Here is a 19,073-nt window from a genome sequence, read left to right on the forward strand (position 1 = left end):
TATTTATTTATATTTATATATATTTATATTTATGCTTTCAGGTTTTTTTTTTTTTCTCTTTGACATATCCTACTTATCCTTCAACGTCAAGGTCAAGTTTTACCTCTTCAGCCATTCTTCTCAGATCCTCCTTTGCTAGAACAACCACTCTACCTCTAAACATGATGCTGATTGTATTCCTCATTCTGAAGTGAATCAGCTGCCATGTGTAAGCACCAGTTTTACTGCTCATCTTGCTCTGAAGTATTTTCTTTCTCCACCTAGATTGCAATTGCAGGAAGCAGTGGAGCTACATGCCTCTCTTCTCCAGGGTCCTGTGCAGACCAGGTGCCCCTTCAGAGCCATGGGTTGTGGATAGAGGCGAGTCCAGCATGGTTAATCATACAGTCCTGGGTGGAAGCAAAGGCCACCTCTTCCTAGCCTCAGGATGTTGACCTACTTTCCCTGTCTTATCTGTGTGCAAAATATTTGTTGTACTTAATGTGTTCTCCTGTCACAACGAATGTTTGTCTCTTCTTTTCATATGAGCTGAGTGCCGAAGTGCTGGTTAAATCAGTGGAAAGAACAATGGGGAAGAAAAATTGGTAAGCTGTTTTAAGTTCTAAACCAGAGGGACAATATATTTATGTCATTTAGAAAGGACTCTAGTTTTCCCACCTACCCACCTACCTATCCACCTACCTGTCGAGAAACATTCTGAAGGGTACAACTGTCAATTTTGAGTTCTGAGTATTTTGATTTGCTGATTTATTGTCTTTTGATATATTTTGAGGATGCTTTATGGATAAACTACTTGTAGAGGGAAATAACTTTTCTTAATTAGGATTTTACGATACAGTTCACTATTGAACATTTTATTTCTTACTAAAATGTCCCTGGGGAAGTTTGGCTCTTTACATGATCATGTTAAATAACTTTAAAAATGGATTTTTGTGTAACTTTACAAGTTAATAACAAAGTATGTGTTGTATTCAAGGGGAAAAACGTATGTGGTATTTTTATGTATGCTTGCTTGTATAAATATGTGAAATAAAACTGCTGTAACATGTAAAACATTTGGCTATTAGCAGAGCTTTTTTTTCATTTTAATTTAGTTAACATTTACAAATGTAAATTGGTAAACAGAAATTTTGGTGAACATTTGATGTGTGACTTTTTATTTATGGTGTATCTTATATGTGGCTTGGTGTATCTCTTCATAAATACTACAGAGTGCATGTAGAGATAAGTAAGAATTAGAATATCTTTGATTTTAAATTAAGTAATGCTTTCAACATTAAAAAAAAATAACCAATTAGAAATCAACACAGAAAAATCTTCCAGATTCTAACATGATTGTTGATTTTAATCAGCTTAGGTAAAATAGCTCACTACAGCAATTTAGCTATTTTCTTTAAAAATTCTTTTTAAATGACAGTAGTTTTGCCTCTACAGTATCAGGGTCTTCTTGGGAACATCTTAACTATTTTTGTTTGATCACTTCTCAACCCATAAACATTCATGAAATCCTAATGTAAATGTCTAAACATCTCTCCCTTTGTTTACATAGTTTCTTAGGCTTTATTTTTGTAGCTAACTGCTTGAGAAAGCCTCTGAATTTGTATTATTTCAAAGAACTTTTTTCTTAACCCTGAGTACAAAAGCATTGCTGAAGTATGCTGTTGAGTAACCACGTCCTTCCCTTCCTTTATGTACATAGATTTTTAAACATGTAATTGTTAGACCCCTTGTTGCTTTCATAAGTAGGTGAATATTTTAAAATAGCCAGTTCCGTTTTGCAGCTAACCATGTACATAATTGTAAGAGAAAGCTTTCACATGTGTCTCTTTGGCTTTACTGAGGAGGGGGGTCCTGTTGACAATCTGCGTTTTTTCTATGCTACATATGGTTAGACCTTTAATACATTTTTTTTTTTTTCTTATGGTGAGGTCAGAACAAAGTGGGCTGCTTTCCTTTGCCTCTGAGAAAATGTCACTGAGAAAGATTCTTGTGGACTGGCATTTGCTGGCTTTTTGTTTTTTAACATGCTTTAGAACCTCATAAGATAGGAACTTAGTCTTTCCAGAAGCAAGTCTTTTTTTTGTTGTTGTTGACTCAACAGTAAGGGAAACTGGGATGAGATATGAGGAGCTGACGCATTACAAACTTTTTGGGGGAAACTGAGGCTCAGAGGTGTCAGTGTGCCCAGGTCTCATTGCCCAGCTGGGTCTGCACTGCGATCTTCTGAGTTTTGGGGGGGAAGCACTGGGATAGTTTCTGACTTCTGCGGGCTGCTGCAGAATGCCACAGCTGCTGTGTCCTCGAGGGATAACATGCTTCCTTCCTTGGATCAAGAAGAGAGCACTCAACTCAGTACATTTCTTTCTGTTGACCCTGGAAAGAGCCTGAATGATACAAAGGCCCATACTTTTAAAGAAGGGAGTCATATGCCCTAGTGTAGTGGGCTGTCGTATGTGAGTATGTGAGTATCTTTGTTCAGCCAGTTGTCTTCAAGATCTGATGTGGAGTGGCCCCTCGCCCCAATGGTACAGAAAACCCTATGTGAGCGCCTCCAGTTGGATTTAATTTTAAAGAGCACATGCCTTGAGTGGTTGGATGATCTGATCAGGTATAACGAGGATAGAAAGAATGACTCTACTAGCAGAGGGAGCGGGCAAGCAAGGGACAGGAGGACTTTGGTGAGGATGTTAGCTTGAGGAAGAAATAAGATTTGGACCCTCTGATTAATAAGTTGATCCATTTGGAAAGGAAGTTGGTTTTCCCCTGGTAGCTGTATTCAATTTAATAATCACTGGTCATTTTTGGTGTCTGTGTACCTGCCAAGGCCAATCAGAGCTGTTGGATGTGCCAGTTACATTTGAACAGTTTTACATTCACCCAGGGGTTCCAGGGTCTCAGGTTTGCCAATCTAAACACATCTGATTTCTTGGAATTTCTTCTTCTTCTTTTTTTTTTTTTTTAATCTGCCTCAAGGGAACAAATTGAGAAGTCTGTGGGTTATAATTAGCACATTCTCTCGTGCAGCTGAGTTTGTGTTTCTGCATAGAACAGTGGTTTATAGTTTTTGGCTACCTTGTCCTGCAGGGACTCATAGCCCTTCAGACGTTAGCTCATTGATTCTCATAACATTCAGTATGAGCTGCATAGCATGACTGCAGGCTCCCCCTAAAGTCAGGGCTGCTTGCTGATCCTTCTGGACTTTCTGGGCTTGTGGCATGTGAGAGGTGCCACAGTGGAGTGGGGGCCAAAGAGGGAGGGCTTGATGTGGCTTTCTGATAGACCTTGGAGAGAGATGGCCCTCTTTGAAGTTGCCTTGCTTTTTGGCAGCCATTCCTGCCGTGACTCTGCAGAGCTTCCTTCGGGAAATGACTGTGGGGACGATGATGCTGGCTCTATTTCCTCCTCAGGGAAACCCCATGGAAAGTCTGTTGCCAGTGAGGCAACTCTCTAGGTTATCTGGACACACTTGCCGGAAGACTGGATGGATGAGTAGGTGACACGCTCTTCATCAGGGTCAGAAAAAGAAATGGGAATTGGGACGTGGATTGAACTGACATAGAAGTGAGTTTGCTCTTTCAGTTAGTCTGTGAAACAGTCCGGTGGAACGGATGTTGTCCATCCTGAGTTTGTAGATGAGAATCCTGAATTGCAGAAACGAATTCCCTTGGATTCGAGCCTAAGCTGTGAGGTATTGGTGTGGACCGAAAGGGACCTTCATGGTCAACTGTTGAGACTTCCGTATTGCAAAAGTCAAGCTACTCTTTTTAAAAAAACCCTGGGGTATTTGTGAAGAGTTTGACAATTTAGGAGTTAGATTGAAAGGTGTGTGCATAATATAATACATGCTCCAGCCACTTAGGAGGACTTCGTCTTTGCCCTGGCTCTTTCAGAAACCAGATGTGCTGCAGCTCTGGTGTTCCGTGCTTTCTCTTAGAAGGTTTTGCCTGGGTCTGGCTATGGTCTGGCTTCTTGCTCTTTAATGATATGCAAAAATCACATTGGAAACTTTAAATTTTGCTCACATGTCAAAGGAGAGATTTGGTAGCTAGTAATCCAAAACCTTCAATGTTGTTATAGAAGCCACTGTTTTGTTATTTGACTCAAAAGTCCTTTAATTAGTCTAGATGGTATGTTTGCCATACTTTCCATAGTTAGAAAGAAAAGAAAGTCCTGGATGGTATTTTTCAAATCCTCTATCACTGGCCTGTGCCTGGGACTGAGGGTACATCAGCTCCTAGCTTTTGTTGATAAAGGTCAGGGCTTTTTTCAACCTCCACAGAAGCCAGCCTTGACCTTGATCTTTGGTGGTTCCTGACCCATATCTGGCTGCAGAGACACCCTCTGGAGTGTTAACCCTTAGACAACCATAATGTCTAATTAATTGTCCTTCCCACTCACAGGGCTTTTTCAGGATGGAGACAGGCTTTTGGCATATGGCTTCCATTTGCTTTTGTCTGTTTGTTTTCACTCCTTCTTCGAATCTGAATCTGTTTGATTCCATTGTCTGCTAATGTAATGTCCTTTGTCTTATCCAGAGTTTGAACAAAGGCAAAAACATACTCTAGGAATGGCCCCATAGTTGGGCCTCTTCCTTCCCTAATCCAAGATTCTAATGAAAGCCCTCCTACTAGCCATCCATTAAATATTCTTAAAGGAAAAAGCTTTAGAGAAGGTGTGGGGGGAGGGAGACCTTCAGTTTGTAGTGGCTTTAACAATGGAATGCAGGATTGGAAAGTCAGATAACTATAATTTGTGAAGTAATTGCCGTGGATAGACACACCTTATAAGAATTTCTCTTAGCAAGTGTGTTGGTTTGAATGATAATCAGTACCACTTGAATCTTTTCACAAATCCATGTGGGCCCATGCTCTCATATGCTCTGAGCAACCTTGTATATACCCTGTGTGGATCTGTGTGATCTGCTAGCCCCATCTCCTTTTTTTAAAAAATATATTTCTTTAGTTGTTGATAGATCTTTATTTTATTTATTTATATGCGGTGTCAGGCAACTTTAGGTTTAATTATATTTTGAGGCTCTGCTAAGGAATTGGAATATTGGCTCAGAGGGACCAAGAGAGTTATTGATGGATTTGAAGCAGGGTGTACCTGATCAGATTGTAATTTTAAAAGGTGATTTGGAGCCAGTGCAGTGGTGCACGCATGTAATCCCAGTGGCTCAGGAGTCTGAGGCAGGAAGATCACAAGTTCAAAGCCAACCTTAGCGATGGTGAGGTGCTGAGCAACTCAGTGAGACCCTGTCTCCAAATAAAATTCAAAAATGGGCTGGGGATGTGACTTAGTGGTTGAGTGCCCCTGAATTCAATCCCCAGTAATTGAACTGAGAGCAAAAAAAAAAAAAGAGGGTAATTTGGGTAGTGTGGTTCCTGAGTAGGGAAAAAAAGGGCTGGCAGGTTTTATGGTGGCCAAGCAAGACTTGGAGACAACTTAGCAGGCAGAAATGGACATAGAATGATTAAGGCAATGGAATCGATGAGGCAGTTTGGATGGCTGGAGATAGAGAGAAGCCAAGGTTGAGAACCTGGGACCGTGGAATTTCGAGGGAGTAAGAATTCTTCCCATTCTTTTTCATATTTTGGTGTGAGGTGGTAGAAGATAGAGTCTTGGGACATGTATTTAGGTGGTGGAACATGTGGGTGGAGATGATTGATATATACTTTGTTGATAAAATGATTTGGTAATTTGGGGAGAGGCAGAAGCTAAAAATAAAGGGGCAGATGGTCATATGATTTGGCTGGATTTAAAGGTGATTGGGGGCATTACTGTTGCAGCTCTACATTTTAAAGCTCCTATTGAGCTTTTCATATTCCTATCTTGAAACTATGCATCAAACTTCCAAAACCAGAAATGATGGCCAATTCTTTGCTTATAAAAATCAGATTTCAAAGGGATTGTAATAAATTCAAGAGGACTTAGACCAAAGCACAAGGGTGTTGAATTCAACTTATATTCTTTTTGCTCATCTACCTTGACTCTTTTTTTTTTTTTTTCCTATAGGAACATGTATTGCTCTCAGTCAATAAGGATGTCATTTGAAATTTCAGATGTGGGTCATTTTCTTGACTGTTCTGAAGGACTGTGAGCTCCTGGTAGGTAGCGTGAGGAGGACTATTCACTATGTCCTTAGCATGTCACATAGTGCCAGCAACACAACAGGACTCAGTGCTGTACACGCTGGTTGAGCTGACCCCAAATGGAAATTTCACCTCTCTGAGAGAGATGAGCTCTGGTGCTATTTTAAAAGATCTAGGGAGGAACTTGCAGTTTTCTCCCTCACTTGGCTCCTGACATTAGGTAGTAAACCATGTCCTATAGACTTGGATACTTAACTCCTTTGTCTCTTTTGCCATCAGGATTTGCTGAGAGTTATTTTGTTCATGAAATCTTGCCATGTTGGCCCTGTTTTCTTACTTAAATCTGTTTTTCATGTCATTCTTAAAAGCTTCAGTGCTCTCGCTGGGAGCCAAGTGGCTCTATTCTGTTTCCTGTCCTTTGTTGATATTATGTTTTTGGAGGAGTGGATCAATGTGGCTTGAAGCCACAGTCATTATTTTGCCTGTCTGAGGCTGAACCAACCCAGGGCAGCTGTGAGAAGAATGTGCATTGTTGTGTGACTCAGTTGCCAGGCTTACATTTGCATACTTGTCTCCTTTTGTATTTCCATGAATGCCTGCCATGTGCAGGAGGTTGTGCACTGTGCCTTTGGGGAAATAAGGATTGAAAAAGGAGTGACTCTTGACACCAAAGAGCTGATTTCCTAGAAAAGGCGCCATCATGCATACATGACCACTATACAAGGAGGTTAATGAGTGGAACTGGAGTCAGTTGTTGCCCTGCTAAGAAGTCTTCCCAGTGCTGTCTCTGATGTGTAGTGCTAATGACTTTGTAATAGACATGTTTTAAATGTCCTCATTTAGTTAGTTACCAAGCAATAAAAAACTTTTCATTAAGTTTTTCTGCAAATAACTTTTTTTGACTTTGCTTGAAAAGTTGCTTCAGATTTAAAATCATGTTAGTGGCTTAATTGTTAATTGTAAGCTCAGTTCTGACTTTGTTTATGTACTTTCAAATTCTGTGATACGCGCTTCAACTTCAAGTATGCATTTGTTCTTATCTAAGTTACTCTGAGAACTTTGAATTCATTGAGGGGACTGCCAGCTAAGATGTGCTTTATATCGACTTATTTTTCATTTCTTGTTTGTTATTCCTATGACGTTATTAATTGGGAATAGCTTTTCAGCACTGTTGTTTTGATATGGCAAGTGGTGTGATCCTACACTTACAGGGAAGAACTCTTTTGCCTGGCCACCTCTGTGTGTGGGGCTCACAGGTTGGAGAGTTGATCTTGACATTCCTAAGCACAGATGACGTTGACACGGTAGCTTGTAATTTAAGGTTAGTGACTGGGAGGGTAGTTATATTTAAATGTTAGGTTACAGATGGTCATTGTAAGATACTATAGGATGTTTATGCTGCATTCTCCTTTGGATTCTGAGGAAATTTTCAAATGATGCTTTCAGTATTTTAAACGATATTTTTGTACTGCAAAGATTCCATTTAAATGGGTGCTGGGGCTATGGCTCAGCAGGAGTGCACTTCCCTGGCATGTGTGAGGCACTGGGTTCAATTTTCAGCACCACATATAAATACATAAATAATATAAAGGTCTATCAACAATTAAAAAAAAACCCTTAAAAAAAAAAAGATTCCAGTAAATGAACTGCTGTACATTGAAATAGAGGCAGTGATTTTAGAAGTTCTTGAGCTGAGAGTAGGTGGGGAAAGAACAATTGCAATCACATTTTTGTTTTTCTTGGGTACATCAATAGCTAGAGAGAGCCTAGCCTGCACAGCTATGGAATCAACTGGTACCAGTTGGTGGGTTGATGGCTGGCCTAAAATCAGTACCCTGAAAAGGGGGTCTCTGCCTCCAGGCTGCCCCTGTGGATTCTCAGGAGGCTCCACCAGCCATTGTGTTTTGTAGATTGCTTTCACCAAGAGAGGGGATAAAGGTTATTTTTTATATAATAGTGAAGATCTAATAACTGTATACTACTCGATGTTGGGCACAGTGTTTAGTTTCATGTCAGTTAAGGATCTTTGTTGCTGGCAAAGTAGGAAAGATATAGAGATATACTGAATTGCAGAGAGTTTGGATTACCAGGAATTGGGAGGCATACAGGAGGTGAGGAAAGGCCAGGGGACTAGTCTTCATGCTGCTGTTGCTGCTGCTGATCGAGGGGTGTAACCTCCAGCCATCACCACCTGTTGTCATCACCTCCCAGGAAGATCTGATTTCCTGCACCCAAGCCAAGTTCTCACCTTCTGCCTTTCTTGCGGAAGAGAGAGCAAATCTGTCTCCTTTGGAGTCTGTAATGGAAATTGGGCACCACTACTAACAAGACTGTAGGTACCCAAGGACTCCCTAGATGAGAGATCAGGTGCAAACAGGAATTTGGACTGTATACTGCATAGTGTTCCCATTGCGGGGGAGGGGTTGGGGATGGGGGAGAGAGAGAGAGAGAAAGAGTCTTTTATGGCCGTCCTCTGTGGCTGTCCAGTACTCACATGGACTTTGCTTACCATACTTTTGCTTTGGAAAATAAAATGTGCCAACCAACATAATGCAGCTCCCCCTGCATAGCTGAAATCATCGTCACCCCTCTTCAGAAATGCTGCCCTCCAAGAAGATCTTCTTGGTTCATTTGTTTTCCATGGCCACATCTGAGATGAGCATTGGGAAGAGGACTTTGTTTAGGGATTGGTGTGCTTTAGCATTTCCTTTGTGTTGTTGTAAGGTGAGGGACTTGGGGTTTGATTGCCTGAAAGATCAGACAGTGATTATCAGCCTGACTTGCTTGGCACCTTAGCTTCCTTAAAAATGCGGTTGGTTTTTAAGGGTTATTTGCTGCTGTTGACTTGTCACCAAAGTTGGTGATAATGGCAGGACCCAAGGTATTGAAGTTAGGATCTGGCCTGAGAAGTTGTCTCCTGGCCCTGCTTCTCTGCAGAGTGCTATAGCTCTTGCTTAACAGAATCCACGTGGAGCCACTAAGAAGCAAGGGCAGCAGTGGAGCATGGTAGTACCTCTCAGATTACACATCTTCAGGGTAGAAGCACTTACCCCTTTCTCAGGCTGTAGAGGCTAAACAGTTGGCTTGGTATAGATCACTCCAGGCCCATTGGCATCTCTGAGCTGTACCATGTTTTCCTCTGACCTTTCGCACAGGCCAGTTTCACTAATGCATATTCTGGCATCCTGAATTTTCCCCACATTCTTCAGTGTTGCAGGCACAAGGTCCAAGTCTTCAGTAGCTGTTTGTTCGTTATCAATGGTGATCATTTTTCCAGTTCAAGAGAAGACTCCTTGCCCTCCACCTTGTGCCTTTACCCAGCTGGTTCCTGTTTTTTAGTATTACTTTTAACATTCTTCTTCCAGCTAATAGTTTCTTTTATTATTAGGTAAGTTGCTTTCTGTTGCAAATAACAGAAAATCCAACTCGATCAACCATAAAGAGAACTGATTGGTTTACATCACTAAAACCTTGAGAGGTAGGGGAACAATAGGATTCAAGAGCAATTTGATCCAGAGGTTTGTGATGTCATTGGTTCTCCATCACTAATAATTCTCAGTAATTTTCCTGTCCCGCCCTCCTCTGTGTGTTATCTTTTCCCTGGAATTGGCCTCTTATGAAAGCAGAGATGACTGCAGCAGTTCCAAGTGTCATATCTGCAAGTCACACCATCCAGAGTTAGAGTGAACCCCCTTGTCCTAGCCAGAGCCTCAGGCTCAGTCACATACCCTACCCTGAATCCATTAAAGTGGCTGGAAGATGGCTGGGAATGCTGATTGACTTAGTGTAGATCACATGCTAATTCCTGAAGCATGGCTTAGAATTGGCTTCTCCAGGAGAGCATGGATCCCTGTGAGGGCTCTTGAGAAGGAAGAAGATCGGTCTATCCATCTCTCTGTTATTTATCTTCATCTATATATGTTGCAAACAAAAAGAATCCTCAGTGTTCTGTGTACATTCCCATTTAAATCTCCCTATAACTCCATATGGATTCTTCTGATGGTTTGTGGAAATGTTGAGTTAACAAGTGGTTCTGAAATTTGTTCCCATGATAGGCTTGCATAGCTCCGTTGAAGGTTTGTTGGCTCCACCACTTTCTTTTGGTGTAGCCAACAAACCAACTAATTTGTCAAGGTGAACTGAACCTAGCTTGGAGATGGTTGTAACAACATGGGAAACCAGTCCATTTCTAGGATGATATGCCAGTACCCTCATGCTGTTTACTCAGTGTCCTGTTTTTACCTTGGAAATGAAGGAAGTTGTGGCTGTATTTTCCTTCAAAGTGTCTGCATGCTGATAAGATGAAAGAATGACTAAATGAATCTAGGCAGTGTCTTTTTCAGCTAGCCTTGTTCTGTTGTCCTGTTTTGGTTTGTAAAAATTGTGTTTTTAATTTTACACTTTTTATCAATTGCCTGTTACTCAGCATTTCTGTTACCCTAAACCCCCTCCCCCACCTTTGGACTGTACAGTTGGGATAGGAGTGTAAAATAACAACCTGTACAAACTTCCTTGAAACTTACATTTGTAAAGATGGTGAAGCAGGTTTAGTTACAGAGATAGACTGGTTGGTTAATTATTGTACCTGCAGCAAAGTGGTGTTGTCTTTCTGCAGCTATTTCCATAAATAGACTATGTGCAGAAATCCACCCCAGGCGGACAGAGAGTTCCCATTCAACCACTTTTCTTAATTCAAATTGCTGGTTTGAGGTAGTTATTTTTGAAACCCTTCTCAGGTTGACTTCCCCCTTAATCCCTAAGCCTTCTTCCCTCATCTGCCAAATTATATGTAATGCATTGCAACTAGAGTGCTTTTGGCATTACACGAGAGACAGAGAACTTGAGATCTGATTTAAATGTTAATCTATTGTGACAGAGGTTGGGCACTCACAGTCTATTCTTGTGCACGACTTTCTGTGGACATTGGCGTCAGCCTCACTGTCTACTTGGCGTCTGCTCCATCCCCAGAAAATGGCAGAAGACTCCCACCCTCACCTATTTTATTCCAAAACAGAGCCCAGCCTACTTTAAAATACATGAAATCTTCTTTGGGCTGCCTTTGTGGCCAGTGATATCTGGGACTGTTTATTCCAGGTGTGGTTGGCATGAATTTAAAAAAATTAAAGAAGGTTACTCTAGTTTTCTTCTAGTATTAAATACTTCTTAGGTTTAGAGAACCTCCTGGTTTCATTTTAGTCTCTTTTTTGGCTTTCAAGAGCAAAAAGAAAAAAAAAAACAAATTTTTTTTTAATGGGGTCATAAATAAAAGATATGTTTGTGGATTCATTTACATTGCTTGTAATTAATAATAAGGAGTTAATTATCAGCCCTTCCCAGTTTACTTTAAAACATCCAACTAAGTGCAGTTTCAGCAGCCTCTAAGGACCTACTGAATATTTGAGACCAGAGCAAGAGAGCAATTTATTTAAATTGCTAAGTTTTAAGCAAGCAGCTTGACTTTTATATAATATAGCATCTGGGTAATTCCTTAGTGGAAGAATCAAATGTACTTTCCACCCATTTGTGATGGGCACGTATACATATATGTAAGTATTTATTAGAAGTAGTATTCAGTAGTAGGATAAATTTCACTTCTGCATTGGAAAAATTTAGAGGGGATGACTCTTAGTTCTACAATTTGGTGAAATTAACAAACATGGGCATACACATACACACACATACACATACACACACACACTCTCTTTCTCCACATACTTTGCTATGTTCAGATATTTGAAAAGAACTTTAGCACACTTGACAGTGATCAGATTGGGACCCTAAAGGACTCCTCTGTTGGCGGACTGTACACATTCGCAGTGAGGATAGCATGCTGCCTTTGTAGCTTGCCTGTGTTTCTCCTGGTGGACTTTCCCACTGAACCAGAGGGAAACTGTTGTGTTTATGGCCTAGTCTTTTTGCTGCTATGGTGGAATGTTTGTTGGAATGATAATTAAGAACATGGATTCACTCTTGACAGGTTATCTTCTATGGGGAACCTCACTTATGAGTTGTGTTCTTTTCTGAATGTCAGTTTGGGGTGCCTAGAATGAGATCTTCTGAAGGTTCAGTGTTGTAAGTGGTGGCAGAGTGCTTGCATGCCACAGACACACCACTTCTAAGTAATCATGGCAGGTTTCTTAATCTCTCTGAGCTTTGATTTTCTTACCTTATAATGGAGATAACAATACTTACCTTGTAGAGTTATTTTGAGGATTGAATTAATTAATATGTGTGAAGTTCTTTGGTAAAGTGTCCACTATCTGGCAAGTGCCCAAAAGTGTTGGCAGCATTATTTTTCAAATAGTATTTCTTGGGAAAATGCATTCTGAATTTCATCATGGAATGTGGAGGATATCATCTTGGAGGACTTATGGGTTCAAGTCTGACTTTGGTGTGCAAGGGCTGGGAGGGGTGGATTGGACTCTGTTGTTGGAGTTTGGCAGTCTGTCATGGAAAGGAGAATGGCCTAAAGAAGAAAATGGAGACCATGGCTTCCCAGTAGCTCTTTCTATGGATGGACTTTGCCTGGGAGAATGGACTGGGCAGGAGGTTCACTTTTGGCAGCAGGTTGGCAAATGGCGCAATAGCAACATGTCAGAGGCCTCTGACGTAGGTCTTCGGGAAGGAGAGGTTATGACATGAGTCATGTCAGGGTCATTTCTCCATTGGTGCCAAGAACCCATCTGAAATAATTTTGCTCAATTAAAGTGACTCCTTTCCCTCTCTCCTACAGTGGAAGACCATGGCCAAAATGGAGGTGAAGACGTCACTTCTGGACAATATGATTGGAGTTGGAGATATGGTTCTTCTAGAACCTCTCAATGAGGAGACCTTCATCAACAACCTCAAGAAGCGTTTTGATCATAATGAAATATATGTGAGTACACATGCAGTTCACCTATGGTGTTTAGACTCTGTGTGCTGAAGAAGAGAGCTGGCTTTCCTATTTCAGACTTTTCTTCTCTCTTTGTTCCTTAGAGTCCAGAAGTATTTGTTTATACCCTCAGAGAGAGTTTTGAGTGTTTGCTGATTTGGCACATGAGTAATATTGATTAGAGTCAAGAATCTTTCCTAATGATGTTTAAAGAATGTCAGCTGTATCCAGTGTATTGTGCAGGGTCTTGGGGAAATTCTAAAGCAAGTGGAATATTTTAGTTCCCGCCCACTGAAGAACATCTGTGTAGATGGGGTTCTGAAATCCATAGACATCTTGCATGCCTTCCTAATATTAGTAAAGTTTAAGCATTGAGAAGCTACTCATTAAAATGCAAGGCAATGAACTGTCTTGATATGAATCGTCTTGACATTTGTCTTTGATAGGGACAGGAGCAAATTACCAGATACAAATATGTGCTTGGGAATAGTACAATGCCATATACACAATGCAGTCATATAAATATAGACAACAGTAGAAAACTCTTGTAAAAATTCTTTATAAGGGATTTCACGGTGTTACTTTAGCAAGTTCTGTAAATACATTTAAAACATTTAAAGATAGATTTATCTGAAGCTTTTCAGGAGTTTGCATAAAGCACAGCACTTGCATCTGTGGAGGTAAAGCTTATATTGTTAACCAAGGAGATGGGGCTTCAGTCCCACACATCAGTAGCTGAGAAGGAAATGGGAAAGATTGGCTGGAAATGGCTTTAATAGATTTTGTCTTGCTTCTGAGTTCTTTTTTTCCTTTTTAAAAAATGTGTATCTGTACATGGAGAAGAACTGGATTATTGAGACATGCTTCATTTTTTTAAAAAATTAATTTGGGGAAGAAATATAAATAAGTAAATAAACAAATGGAGATACAAATAAGAACAACTATAGCTTTTGTGGAAGCTAATATATTTTAAAAATCATGCGAAAATTATGTTATATGGCTTTCTGTCACATAACAGCTTTTCTTTCTCTTTAGACACCTGTGTTAGTCTGTTTAGATTGCTATAACAAAATAATGTAAATTGGATAGTTTATAAACAACAGAAAAATTTTTTTCCCAATTCTGGGGAGTCTGAGGTGAAGGGACTGGTAGATTCAGTGTCTGGTGAGGAAAAGGACCTGCCTCTTGGTTCATAGATGGTTCCTGCTCCCTGTGCCCTCTCATGGTGGAAGCCTCTTTTAGACTAACCTCCACCTATGGCCTGATCACGTCCCAAAGACCGTACCTCCTAAAGCCATCACAGTGGTGATTAGGTTTTCACATACAAATTTTGGAGGAACACAGACATTCAGACCACAGTACCCAGCATGTTTCCAGGATAAGTTTGGGTAACTAATTTCTTCATGATAGTGAGCCATCATCTGGAAATTGAACTTTTCATCCTTCTTGAGGTATTGTTGGGGAAAGTTGATGGTAACCTGAGGCGTGTGTGTGTGTGTGTGTGTGTGTGTGTATGTGTGTGTGTATCCTACTTTTGGACTATTAATTTGATAACTGGATACTGAACTGAGGTGTAGTTACAGTTTAGAGGTTGTTTAAAATGCTGATTCATATGGAAAAGGTATAAAAGGGTGCTGTGAGCAGGGCAGAGGCATTGTTTGGTTTGGCAGTGAGGCTCGGTGTCATTTTTCCCTCCCAGTGCAGCAGTCCTGCTTTCAGGTGGGAAAGCCTGATGGTTCTGCAGCTTTAATTGAAAGTGTGGTCTGATAGCACATAAAAGACAGCCTTTAAACACTGGTATCTGAGATGGAGATAGGAGGAATTGATTAGATTGTAACTAACGTTACTTATCATTTTTCTTTTTGGCTCTAAGAAGCACAGTTCACTTTTAGATGAATTGAAAATAGGATGGAGAGGAGAACTTTTCGTGCACTTGAATACCTGGTTTGTTGAGGCCACTAAAAAATAAAACAGTCTCCTTTTTAACAAAATACCAAGTGTTAACATTCGTGAGTCTTTAGCAGACGAAATGTCTGGGTTTCAGCTGTATATAATTTTATTTTCTAAACTATTCTTGGAATGCTCTTTCTGGTTAAAACAAAAGCAGAGAACTGACTTCTGTTTCTAGGTATTGATATCAATTAATGTTTTCCATGATGCTCACAGGCTACTATTTCCATGAGATGTATGCTTTCATTTTGTAACTTTAAATATGTAACATGTTGGAGGGCGAGACAGTTTTTATTTTTAAGTATTAAAAAAAGGCTGATTATAATGTATGTAGTGTGTTCCTATTTTTTAAGTGGAGATTTATAATTGTACCTATGTTTGTATGTGTTTGTATGTATTCAGAGAAAGGCTTGTTAACTTTGGGTACATGATAGGGTGGATAGGGCTATGGCAACAGATAGGATTATTCTTTTAGACCTCTGTGTTATAGCACTTAATATAGCTTTTGTAATTAAAAAAAACCCTGCATGATAAACTTGATTACCTTGCTTCCCAGCGCCTCACATGTCATATAACCCACCCTTAGGAAATCTATTTCTGGTTCTCATTCTGATGATATTCCTGCTTTGCTTTTGTTCATGGATTGCTATAGAATTGTTTAGCGTGATACTCAAGGCTGAGTTAACATGACATCTTATTGCCTTGTACTAGCTTTGTTTTTTAATTCATTCTCAGAAAATGAAGTTGCAGTTAGAAAAAAAAAATCCCTTTTATAGCTTTATAGCTTTGTTTTATACTTTGAGTGACTTTCTAGGAGGAACCCTCATGCAACATATCGAATTGTCATGTTCAGAACCATGGTTGATAAGGGGGCTGTGAATGGAAGGATGTTTGACTTTTAACCTCTGGGTATGGCCCAAACCTCAGCAGTCTCCAGTAGTCTCCCATGTGAACCAGCCCTAGGTCAGGGAACCCTGTTCTTTCATCCTGCCATCTGTCTCATCCTCCTTCCTCCCTCTACATATCAAGAAGTAAGAACTAGTCCCCACTTTCACAGAGCTCTCAGGAGCAATTGCTTTGCCCTAGATGTGTGTTATCAACTTTCCAGAACATTCTCAACCCCCAGTGGTCCTTTGGATCTGTCTTCAGCTCACTGCAAGGTCAGCTTTCTTGTGAGCACACTAAACTTGAAGCTTTGGGTAGGATGAGACTTTTTGGAACTTGTCAGAATGTCGGATTGTGTTAGAATGTGTTCCTTGTCGCTATAGCGGTCACCCAGCCCAATCTGGTCTACATAATAAAAGGAGATGTGTTCACTTGTATTCCTGGAAGTCCAGAAGTAGCTCTGCTTTCAGAATTGCTTTGACTTTGTGGTTCACTGATATCACCAAGGACTTTACTTCTTGCTTCCCAGATGCTTTGCCTCCATGGTTGTTGCTTCATTCATGCCTCAGAAAGGCTTCTTTGAGGCAAAGCAGCTGCAGCAGTCCATGCTCTGCATTTGTATGCTGCTATCCAAAGGGAAGTGGATGCTTCCATTGTAGCAGTCCACGCCAGAGTGCTGGGGTTCACTCTGATTAGCTCACTTGAGTCACATACTCTCCTGAATCTAATGAGCATGGCCAGATGACAAGAATGAGCCAAGTGGCTTAACAAAATGTCATCTAACTCCAGGATTGGGTTTGGGTCAGCTTTTCCAAAGAACACGGGCTGTGTGAGTTATCTGTCAACATACTAGGAGGAGAAGGGCAGTGGATGCTGAGGAGGAGGCTTACTGTAAACTCCTGGTTAGTGTGATAGGGAATTTTGAAATGAAGTGGCTTCATTGATGTTGCTGCCATGCTGAAGGATGTGACCCACGGGGAGCAATCATCACATGACTCCTAGGCTGCAAGTGCACCCTGAGGCACACTTCCCAGACATTTCCACGGGTGAACTTCTAATGGCAGAGGTAAATAGGTCTTTCAGGGAATCTGGAGCATAGTTGAAGTCTGTCTGCTCTAGGCAAGTTTTGCTGACATCTTTGCTGCCAGAAGTAATTCAGAGTTTTCTTCTGTTCTGTAATGCATATGGGTTTATTTTAATCTCTTATAGACCTCACAACCCTTCTTTGAGTAAAATGCATGCTCCTGGAATATCTGCTCTTTGCTTTGAGGTGGGTTCACATGCTTGTTTAAATAAATTGGTTCATAGCCATTTGTGACCCCCACAAGAGTCTCCAAATCTGAGCAGTTCCAGAAGATCTTTGCAATAAGACCGGTGGGCTGTTCAGTTGGGGTGCAGGAGGATCAGGTGAGCTGAGGTGAAAGGAAAGGTTGGGCAGATGGGTGATACCCAGGGTCAGAGGCTGTTTGCTTTTGTTCTTCCCTCTTGGCAGAGAGTGGCTCAAGCTGGGGCCAGCTGCAGGACATGCCTTTTGGTCTGGCAGGCTCTGTGTGGGGTCAATGGCTGGGAAACGCCAGTCCTGACATTCCCGAGCGCTGCTTTTCTGTATGCTTTCTGTCCTTTGTCAGACCTTCTTCCGGCCTCCCCACCCCCGTGCGCAAGCTGGATTGCAGTGGTGGCAGGATTTCGTGTGGACTTGTATTGTGTTGTGGGAGGTGGTGGAGCTGAGATCCAGACAGACACCGGCTGTTTTTAGGGTGACTGGTCAGGACAGCGGTTCTGTTCAGGAATAGGAAGGCTGCAATTTAGGAAGAACAAGGCCCAGGGCAAATTTGGAAACTGAAGAACCAAGGTGTCTGCTCTTTGACGAGAAGTATTTTTGGTGCCCACCAATAAATTTAGTTTGTTTTCTGTCTGAATTGTCAGGTTGGGGATCATCAGATATGTAGTCTGAATTAGCCCAATTTTAGGAGCTTGTGTCAAACCAATTGTCCTTGTGAGAGTGTCTGCTTTGAAAGTCTGGGAAAAGTTGTCTTAGTGTTTAGAAGTTAGTGCTAGAATTAGAATCCCCCTGAGACTAGGACCAGGCACATTTATGAAAGATACTCAAATATAAGTACTTTATATACTTTATACTACTGGTTAGCATTTATATATTTATTTGAAATTTTAAAAGTACCTTTCATTTATATACATGGTAATCTGTATCAGTTTAACATCCATATTCCTGGGAATATTTAAATATTTATGTTTGGTATAAATGGATTATTTTTCCCATGCAAAACAAATTGCCATAAATTTTAGTGACTTAGTTTACTGGTTTCTCTGTACGATGTCTTATCAGACTCATGAAGGTGTTGGCTGGGGCTGCAGTTCCATCTGAGATTCAGACCTTTTCTAAGCTCATGAGGTTGCTGGTAGAGATCAGAACTGGAGTTCAAAGTCTTACTGAGTGTTATTCCAACTACCCAAAATGTTCTCCAATTTTTTTTTCATTTTAAAATTCCCTTTTAAGAAGTCTTTTTTTTTTTTTAAATATTTTTTTAGTTGTTGATAGACCTTTATTTATTTCTACGTGGTGCTGAGAATTGAACCCAGTGCCTCACACATGCCAGGCAAGTGCACTACCGCTGAGCCCCAGCCCCAGCCCCAGCTCTTAAGAAGTCTTTTGGGGGGGAAAATAGAAAAGTAACAAAGCCTTTTGAAAAAAAATTTCAAATGTTGCAGGCATACATTGCATGAAAATGAATTTTCTTCCAATAGTACTCTTATCCCATTCCCAGAAGTAACAGTGGTACATAGAGTATGGGGGGTGATCTTCCACATTATATTTGTTTGATTAAAGACTAATTTTCCTGTTTTACAGTTGGAAATAGGAGGAGGTTTTTTTTTTTTTTCTGCAGAGAATCTAGATCCACCAAGGTTTGAGTGAAATAAGGGCAGCCTTTAATGCTACCTCCATTCCTACCTAGACCCAGCAGGGAAGAAAGGAGGTCTGTAGGACTCATTGTCATGAAGGGCGTAGGTGTGACTGTGTGGGATCCCAGTGCCACCAGCAGCACTCAGCTCCTTGAAGAGGTAGACCCAAGCACACAGGAGAACAAACTGTGTGTGTTTTCATGAATATGGCTTTGGTGTTTGGGATGGAGACACAACATTACAAGGCTAGATAGAGCTGGTAGAGAACAGTAAATTAGGAATTCAAAGAGAAATATTGTGTCTAATTTCTGAGCACAATCCATCTCCTGGACACTTTTATAATAACAGTCATT

General features: G+C 40.7%; 1 protein-coding gene across 6 annotated transcripts in view; it reads left to right on the forward strand.

The window, feature by feature from the left end:
* Positions 1-439: 439 nt before the first annotated feature.
* Positions 440-19,073, forward strand: part of Myo1b (myosin IB) — a 150,902-nt gene continuing 132,268 nt past the window's right edge. For 3 of the 6 annotated variants that reach the window (XM_015481163.2, XM_015481165.2, XM_015481166.2), the window contains exons 1-2: positions 6,089-6,107; positions 12,826-12,969. In XM_015481163.2, coding sequence (XP_015336649.1) covers positions 12,835-12,969 — 135 coding nt within the window. In that variant the 5' untranslated portion in view covers positions 6,089-6,107; positions 12,826-12,834. Of the gene's footprint in view, positions 585-6,088; positions 6,108-12,825; positions 12,970-19,073 lie in introns of those variants that run through there. The other 3 variants (XM_048808200.1, XM_048808201.1, XM_048808199.1) reach the window with 2 other exon arrangements.

This window comes from Marmota marmota, unplaced genomic scaffold, assembly GCF_001458135.2.
Source record: "Marmota marmota marmota unplaced genomic scaffold, marMar, whole genome shotgun sequence".
Lineage (NCBI taxonomy): Eukaryota > Metazoa > Chordata > Mammalia > Rodentia > Sciuridae > Marmota > Marmota marmota.